A 9,448-nucleotide genomic window follows, 5' to 3' on the forward strand; every position below is an offset into this window, starting at 1 on the left:
GAGTAATACAAATTACAGGACACAATAAAATATATTCTTTATAACTTTATAGCTGTTCATGAAAATATTTTGTGTGTGTGTAAATATACTTATAGCAATACATTGGGGACAAAACTGAAGTGAGCTACAACTATATATATGTTATTTTCAGGAGTCGGATCAGGGTTTAAGAAGTTAAGTTAATGCCTTGTTCTAAATTATCTCTGTAACTGTGTGTGTACCTGGTATTCCCTACACTATGGGGACCAAATGTCCACACAAGGATAGTAATACCAGTAAAGTTGACCTTATGTGAACCTTACCTTTTTTTTTTTTTTTTTTTTTTTTTTTCATGAGGAAAACAGCTTATAAATGAAGTGTTTTGAAAAAGTGAAAATGCAGAATAATGGGTGGGTTTGTACAATATAAAGATCATTATGTCTATGGAAAGTCCCCATAAACATGGAAACTAGTGTGTGTAATTGTGTGTGTATCAGGATGCTCCAAACTGTCATTGAAATAAGTATACTGTAAATTGCTAATGAGAAAGTCTATTTGATTACTAAATATTAACCTGAACATGATGTTGAATAATGTCTATCTGAAATTACATATGTATATAAAATATATAGAAAGAAAATGTAAATATACATTTAAAAATCACTCTCAGAGAAGTATAAATGAAAAAAAAATCTATATAAATATTAAAAGTCCTTTAAAAAAAATCTAATTATTGAGGAAAAAGATAATTACTTTCAGCACAGCTGATGGTCCATGATTCAATTTTATGGTTGTACCTTTATTAAATATTGCCGTCTGCTAGAATCCCTCTCATCAGCCAATCAGCTGATTGGCCTGAGCAGGCGTCTCTGTCTTCGTTTAAATTAAACAGACACCTGCGGGGAAAGTTGTGCCTTGCATCAGCTCCTCTACGGCCTGCCAACATTGTGGTGTCCGGGCCCATCTCGATCCTCCTTGGCCCAGGTGTGTGTGCGAGCAGTCTTCATTACACCAAGATTGGCCAGGTGGATGTGTGCGCGCGTGATTTCATTAACGTGAGATTGCTTTCTGAGGCCCGCACACACAGAAGCCGGAAAAGGGATAAGAAGGGAAGTGCGCAGCTGTGGTTGTCCCCACGATCCGACGTGCTTTTCCATCTCTATTTCTATTGCCAAATAGATGCAGGAGAAAACCAACACAGACGACTATCTGCATGAGAAATGAGACAGTGGGAAGAGAGAGCGGAACCAACGGCTAACAAAAACCCTGGGATTGAGGATCAGCTGAACAGTATTGAACTAACATAAGCACAGATGTGTTGAAATTGAATTTGAAATGCAGGAAAATGTACTATAGCTTTATTTTGTGGGTAACACTTTACAAGAAGGTTTCATTAGTTAACATTAGTCAGTGTATTAACTAACATGAACTGACAATGAACAAAACATTTTTATAGTATTTATTAATCTTTGTTAATGTTAGTTCATAAAAATACAGTTGTTCATTGTTTGTTCATGTTAGTTCACGGTGAATGAATAGATTTGGTACCATTTCCATACAAAGACCCTATTACAGAAACAGAGAGAGAAGACAGTTTCTTCACAGACACACGTATTCTGTGTGGTTTTGTCCATAATCATTGATTCTCCTGTCCAGAAGTGCATTTAAAATCAGACCAAAATAGTGTGTTTTGTGGTTAATATTTAATCGCTCCACTTACTTAGACTGTGATTAATTATTCACAAGAGAGGCGTATAGAAATGAAGTCTCCTGCCAATCAGTGGGCTCCCTGGTCGGATGAGTGATGTCACGCTAAAAAAATGTAAACGGCCTTCGACTGGCAGCTGTAGATCATATGTAAACAATAGGGCTGTCAGGACTCCAGGAAGCCTCTGGAAATGAACACACCACCACAGCCATGTTTTATCTTATGCTTTACAACACTATTCCTCTGAGAGTGATGTTTCAATTCTCTTTTTTATAATCCACTTGGATGTATTATTTATATGTCCAAAATGATTCATATGATACTCTCTCTAATTTAACAACTAGGGTAAATGTACCTTGACTCTGTCACAGCATTCAATGAAAAAGCACCACACAATGCAAGTGTATAACTGTGACAGCAAGTGACTTTTCTGTAAGGACGTCTGATAGAAAGAACAGTGTATTAGAGGTATGGGTGACCAGATTTCTCATGGGGATGGACAGGCTGTCACTTTAATACTGAATGCTAGGATCTAATGTACTGACACATAACCGGTTTTCACTGAAATATTTATGTTCACTTAAACCATAATAACCGACTGTATTTACATGAGATACTCCACGTGATGGGCATTTTGACAACTGTGTCTGTATTTGACCATTCAGGCACAAAGATAAATTAATTCGGGATGGCGCGCTGTCTGAGAGAGCGCTTCTGGTGTGTCATTCACCGCAATACCACATTGAGTTATTTTTTCACAACTTACTGAGCATAATAACTTGATAAACTCTTTTTGAAGATCCTCGTTAAATGTACACACCCGTTTCTTTGACATCTTCACATATGACTTGATCTCCTTCACACTCTCTAATATCACGCCTTCACTAACTGCAAGTTAATCGAATTGTGATTGGATGGTAATTTTGCTCTCCAAAATATACAACGATGAGATTGGCTAGCTTTGATTAGGCTATTCTCACGTGACAGCTACTCGCTTTTATATGATCACATAGCAAAGACAATTTAGGAAAGAAGAAATACGGGACAAAACATGATTTTTTTAAAACTATGCTTGAACCAGAGCTGTTCGGACCAATCAAATTGTCAGGGCGGGCTTTATACGATGATGGACAGATGATCAACAGTAACGTAATCATCCACGTCACCAAAGAGCGCTTGGGTTGAATTCGTTTACAACAAAGATGACTGCCGCTGGAGAATTGAGATGTGTAGATTCCGCCATCACGTCTGTTATAGAATATATCGACAGCGCATCAATTTTAAAAGAGGAACAGAGAACCACGATCAAGGCATTTGTCGATCGGAAAGATGAATGAAGAACATACGTCACTTACTCCGTTGCTCTAATTGGTTGTAGGGGCATTTTCTTTCCTGGTTCGGTTGATACTCCTTAATCACAGCCCAATGGAGCAGTATCAGACTCATATTCTGACTAGAATCTGAGTATGACGACATCAGGCTAACCCCCTCAGCCAAACATCCTGCAACATCACTGGCTTTAATAGGGGAAACTGTGAAAACGGGAGTAAAACAAACAATTATCTTTTTAAATTAAAGGCAGTTGGACTCAACAGTGATCCTCACAACTCACCAAAGAACCAGTGGTCTATGGCCTCATCCATGACGGTGACGAGTCTGCTTACAGACAGGAGGTTAAAGAGCTCAAAACAGAGGAGATGATAGTGTACTATAGGAGAAACCCCCCAGCACTCCCCCCACTCAACAATGGCAACAGTGGAGTCAATTAGGTTCCATCTCTCAGGACCTGAGATGGGACACTCAAATAGGCTCCACGGTGGAAAAAGGCCCAGCAAAGGTTGTATTTCCTTCACCAGTTGAGGAACACCACAGGAGCCACTGACACAGTTCTCTGCAGTCATCGAGTCTGCCCTCTGCACTTCTATAACTGCCTGGTTCAGCTCAGCTAACAAATCAGACATCAGAAGACTGCAGCGGATCGTCCGGAGTGCTGGGAGAATCACCGTAAACCCCTTTCCACTCTCCAAGAACTGTACTCATCCAGAGTGAGGAAAAGGGCAGGCAAAATCATTCTGGACCGCTCACATCCAGACCACTTCCTCTTTGTACAGTTGGCGTCTGGTCGGCGCTGCAGAGCACTGAGCACCAGGACAGCCAGGCACAAGAAAAGATTATTTCCATACGCCATCTACAGTTAAATGCCCCAACTGGGCAATAAACATATGCAATACACAACACTATTTATACTCATATTTATTTAGCATAACATACCTCTTATTCACATTCCCTTGCATTGTATATAACATACCTGTACATACATAAATTGTCTATTATCTATTTTTTATATACAGTATTCTGTCATTCTGTCTATGCACTGGAAGCTTCTGTTACCAAGACAAATTCCTTGTATGTGCAAGCATACTTGGCAATTGAAAATTCTGATTTTGATAATTAAAACTCAAAAATAAATTATTAAATTTGTTAATTTAGATTTCATGGTGACTTTAAGTAAGTATTGGGACACTGATTTGCACTCCAATCTAATGCCTCGTTTCCACCGAGCGGTACGGTACGGTACAGTTCAGTACGGTATGCAATTTTTGCCATTTCCATTGTCAGAAGTTGTGAATGGTACCCTAATTCTGAACCGTATACTGTAGCCTACCACTTTTTTGGGACCTTTCCATTGGGAAACCTAGCACAGTAGTCCGGCGGTACTAAAGGGTGGAGCTAGACTCACTGCAGAACCAGAACGTTGATTGGTTGACAGAAAATCGTCACTTGCGCGTGCTACAAGGGGAATGACGCTATTTTTTAATACAGTTGAAAACACAATACCATTTTTTCTTGTGACAAACAGCCACTTGACTATGTCGAGAAGCAAGAACAAGATCTGCTGTATGTCCTCCAATGTTGTTTACTGTGTTGCTTTCTTCTTCACGCGAGAATGACATTGATCGCTACTTTCCGGCATACACCACGCCTATCAAGTAAGAGTACTGTTGGCGGTGGAAACACAAGCCGGATCAGGGTTTAGCATCCCGAATCGTATTGTACTGTACTGTCCTGTACCGATCGGTAGAAACGAGGCATAAATGAGTGACCATGACACAGTCTGCACAGGGCTAGAGAGAAAACAACATAAATGTTTTATTTATTTTATGACTTCTGCTTTGAACTCACTGGTTGACAGTTCTCAAAGATCAATGCAAAGCCATGAATGAAGATGGCAAAGAAGAAATAAAGTAAAGAAAGATTTTCGTTAGCACCTTATTTTACAGTCCTGTTCCCCATGTGCATACTATGTACTTATTATAGTAAAATAACTTGGTTAAAACTAGGTATACTAACCCTGAACTGAACCTACCCCTAAACCTAACCTTAACCCATGTAGTTACATTATATCACTCAGTACTTTCTTAGGTAAGTACACATAAGTGCACGTACTGTAAAATGAAATGCGACCAGATTTTCTAAAGAAAATGTAGGGAGTGCTTGCCCACACCAAAACTGAAGAGAAAAGATCCAGGGAAGAGTGCGGCATTGAGTGGAGAGAGGGATGTCTAATCCACACTCGTTCCCTTCATAAGCATCACTCATGTCTGACAAATGACCCTCAACGGAGCGCCGGCGGGACAGAGATGTCATCAAACTGCTGTGCTAAATCATGAGCACCATCACTCACCTTCAAATCTGCAGACCACAGGCTAACCGGAGCTCCGGGGAGAAAGCCCTGGCTTCATGGCATTCACAATTTTAGATAAGAAAAATTAGATTTTTGACCCCTCTAATCTTCCCGGGAAGCATCTGTTAAAGTGTATCCTTTCCCTCCAAGAGGTAATGATGAACCTGGCCCTTTCATGTGATCTAAAGATGAACAGGAAAATAATGATCAGTGATGCAAACAGAATTCAATTCTGCTGTAAAGAAGCTCCCAAAAAGACAATAGTGACATTCAGCTGAAGTCAGTTCAGTGTCGATTCAGTTCAGTTCAACAATTCAGTTCTATCTATTGTGATATAAGATCAGTTAAGTTAAGCAGCTCTACAGTAGACAGTGTCATTATTCACTTTGAGTCAGTTCAACGTTGATTAATTTCAGTTCAATAAATGTGTCAATGTAGCAAAATTCGTCAAATGAAGTTGAATCAATAAAGCAGCAAAAGACATTTTGACTTCTGACAGTTTAGTTAGATTTAGTTTACTTTAGTTTTTTTTATTAGGTATGCATATTAAAGTTATTGCCAATACTGCAAAAGCTGACAATTATTTTCAGGTTCTGGATACAAAACTATAAATTCCGATAAATTCTATTCTATAATAAAAATTCAATCAACTTAAATGCTGAATTTAGGCAAACATGTAAATGTTTAATGAAATGAAAAATGAGGATTTTTTAATTCACTTTAAGTGAGTGTCAGCAAAGGTAATCCAATTGTAAAAATAGAAGAAATGAGCATGCACAATTAAATAAACAACATAGACCAACACTGATGTCCAGCTGACGTAACCAAGCTCAGCAAGCTGTTTATAAGTGAAAACTGTTGTTGTTGTGGTTAGATTTTTACAATTGTAAAATCATTCATTATAAAATACATCCTGACAAAGATCTGTTCCAGCATTTAGAAAGGCATCTTCATTCTCTCAGTATGCACAGGGGACCAACAGAGGGATCAAATACTAAATTAAATCTGTGCTTTTGATTAAGACTGAATTAATCAACGCAGGACAGTGGTGAACCATGTGCCAATCAAATTCAAATTCCGTCAGGAGGACGCAATATATTAAAATTTAATTCAGAAAGGAGTGTGTATTTTAAAAACACACTCTGAACCCTGGAGGTTTGAGACAGAGAGAGAGAGAGAGAGAGAGAGAGAGAGAGAGAGAGAGAGAGAGAGAGAGAGAGAGACAGCCAAAAGTAAACAACAATACCATCAATGTACAGTACATGTGAAAAGTGAATCAACCTCTTCTAACTTTGTCCTGTCACATCACGTTATCATTGTCACATAGAAGAATGCCTTCTATATATTGTCAACACTTATAATTAGCCACGACATTCAGAAACAGGCGGTTCAAGAATTGTGTCCTTTAGTAAATATAGCCTAGCTTCAAACTATTTTTGCACACAGAGACCTAATGAACAAGACTTAAAGGCATAGCTCACCCACAAATTAAGGTTCTGTCATCATTTGCTCACCTTAAAGGGTTAGTTCACCCAAAAATGAAAATTCTGTCAGTAATTACTCACCCTCATGTTGTTCCAACCGCGTAAGACCTTCGTTCATCTTCGGAACATAAATTAAAGATATTTTTGATGAAATCTGAGAGCTGATTACTTCTCCATAGGCTGCTAGGTGGCCGAAACTTGCTGGCCCAGAAAAGTTATTAAAGAGATCGTTAATATAGTCCAAGTGACTACAGTGGCTTAATCTTAAGTATATCAAGCGACGAAAATACTTTTTGTGCGCAAAAACAAACAAAAATAACGACTTTATTCCACTATTCATTTCCTTCTCTCTGGGCCTTTAATAACTTTTCTGGGCCAGCAAGTTTCGGTCACCTAGCAGCCTATGGAGAAGTGATCCAGCACTCAGATTTCATCAAAAAAAATCTTAATTTGTGTTCCGAAGATAAACGAAGGTCTTACGCGGTTGGAACAACATGAGGGTGAGTAATTACTGACAGAATTTTCATTTTTGGGTGAACTAACCCTTTAACGGAATTTGCATACTTTCAATGTTACTACAGATTTTGTGTGTGTGTTCTGTATATTTATGGTTTATGAGGACGCAAATGTGTATAATGACATGGGTATTACAAAGTAAACGTGGTTTACGAGGACACTTCCTGTGTCCTTTATTTAATTAAATAAAAATAAATAAATAAAAAAATGTGATGGGAAGGTTTAGGGGTAGGGTTAGTGTGGCGATAGACTATACACAGTTTGTACAGTATAAAAATCATTACACGTATATGCAAGTGTGTGTGTGTTTCAGGTATTCCCTATACGTTATGGGGACAAAATTTAATTTTGGAAAAATATTTGATCTCCATGAGGAACAACAGCTTTTGTGAGGTTTTAAGCATGCGCTGTAAGGTGAATTTAGATTTTTCCCACGTTTCAGTGTGGATTAGAAACTTTTGGAAAACGCCTGAGTGTGGACGGAGTTTGCCTGTGTTCTGTGTCCCTATAGTCCTTCATGGCTGTTAATGAACCCCACACCTGTTCCTAGTTCTGTTAATTATATCTCCCTGTGTATTTAAACCCTGAGTTCTGTCTGTTCCGTGTCGTCGATGACGTTAACGTGGTTGTGTTACTTATTTTGCTTATTCCTGTGATTTCTTGAGTATTACCGAGTTGGATTTGTTTTCGTTTGATTCCTCGTTTTCGTGTGCATCGTTACAGCGACAGTAGGCTTTCTTTCTTTTTTAGAAAGGAACATTTTAGCTGGTTTAGCTTGTGTTTAAAATATGAATACTAAGTATAACGGTATGATGCAGTGAAGTTAATCCCTTTAAAGGGGTCATATAATGTCATTTTTGTACAAGCTAATATGATTCTTTAGGGTCTAAATTAAAAGTTTGTAATATACTTTAATTAAAAATTCTCATTAGTATTGTAAGAAAACACTCATTTACCTGGTCAAAAACAGCTCTGTTTTCAGCACGCCGTTTCAGTGCATGTCTTTAAATGATAATGAGCTTTGCTGACCCCGCCCCTCTGTTCTGTGCGTACACCGTTTAAAATAATAATACAAAAACCATAACGCGTTGTTCATTATAAACGTGGGATTATGAATTATATTGAGAACGTCGCACATAGATAATGTACCCTGAGTGTAAAAATAGCCACATTCATCGTGAAGCGTGCAAGCTATTTGCAAAGATTAATATAAAGATTAATATAAAGGTCATTAAAACGTTACACTCACTTGTTCTTCTGGGGGTTCAGCAGGAACACGAATAGTTGGTACTGATCCTTTTTTCTGGAGCAGCTTCTTAGCAAAAACAGCTTTATACTGACCCTCGTTTGTAAAGCAGTCTGGTGAAATGATTCGCGCAAACATGACAGCATTGACGTTGATCGTGGGGAATATTCCCTTCGAAAACAAACTCAGCCACTGCGTCTTCAGCTGTACGTATTTAGAAACATCATCAATATGACTGCTGTGTTCGTTATTACACCCAAGAACAGAACACCACAATCGCTAGACGCCATTCTACTCAGCACTCCAGCTATCAACAATGAACGCGCGTCGGCGCGTGCTATGATTGACAGCTCGCTCACGAGGGCGCGAGGGCGGGTCTGTGTTTGAAACGCTGCTGTCAATCACCCATCGTGGGAGGGGCGTCGATATTGTGACGTCACAATATCGAACAGCTTGATTTGAGACAGGAGGAAACATATAAGAAGATTAAAAAAAAAACATTGGATGGATTTTTATCATTTTATGATGGTTGTGTACAGGCACTGCCAACACACATTTCAGTACAATCAACTTGTAAAAGTGCATGTACCATTATATGACCCCTTTAAAATTCCCTTTAAAATCTCAAAACCATTACCAGAATTACCAAATCTCTTTACCACTGTAAAAATGAATACGCTATATTTAATCAATAAAATTGTGGCAACAGATTACAAGCAATATTATTAATTAAATTTAACAAATTAGAATTGAGTTTGGCTGCTGTACCTGAGTTATAACCAGATGAACAACGAGAAAAGGTGATCTGATGGTGTTGGTTGTGTTTTAAC

At 38.4% G+C, this 9,448-nt stretch overlaps 1 protein-coding gene across 2 annotated transcripts; it reads right to left on the bottom strand.

Annotated features, from left to right (window-relative positions):
• Positions 1-664: 664 nt before the first annotated feature.
• On the bottom strand, positions 665-9,448 carry LOC311089150 (uncharacterized protein). Of its 2 annotated transcripts, XR_014607641.1 has the most exons (6): positions 9,387-9,448; positions 5,373-5,554; positions 3,300-3,825; positions 3,043-3,219; positions 1,700-1,871; positions 665-1,188 (listed from the first exon to the last, which is right to left on the bottom strand). XR_014607641.1 is itself a non-coding variant. In XM_084123629.1 (5 exons), exons 3-5 carry the CDS (start codon positions 3,646-3,648, stop codon positions 1,831-1,833), a joined length of 567 nt encoding a protein of 188 aa, XP_083979755.1. In that variant the 5' UTR covers positions 3,649-3,825; positions 5,373-5,554; positions 9,387-9,448; the 3' UTR covers positions 1,323-1,830. The 2 variants fall into 2 exon arrangements, 1 of the variants encoding a protein (XP_083979755.1); XM_084123629.1 differs by lacking the exon at positions 665-1,188 and having other exon boundaries at positions 1,323-1,871.

This window comes from Abramis brama (genome assembly GCF_963993115.1).
Source record: "Abramis brama genome assembly, chromosome: 9".
Classification (NCBI taxonomy): Eukaryota; Metazoa; Chordata; class Actinopteri; order Cypriniformes; family Leuciscidae; genus Abramis; species Abramis brama.

Bases quoted from the DNA above. Each gene is read 5' to 3' on its own strand.
- LOC311089150 (XM_084123629.1), bottom strand. From the start codon at position 3,648: ATGTCTGATTTGTTAGCTGAGCTGAACCAGGCAGTTATAGAAGTGCAG. The intron at 3,220-3,299 runs GTGAGTTGTGAG...CCGTTTTCACAG, and splicing joins CATAGACCACTGGTTCTTTG to TTTCCCCTATTAAAGCCAGT. The intron at 1,872-3,042 runs GTAAGTGACGTA...GTTCATTTCCAG, and splicing joins CAACCAATTAGAGCAACGGA to AGGCTTCCTGGAGTCCTGAC.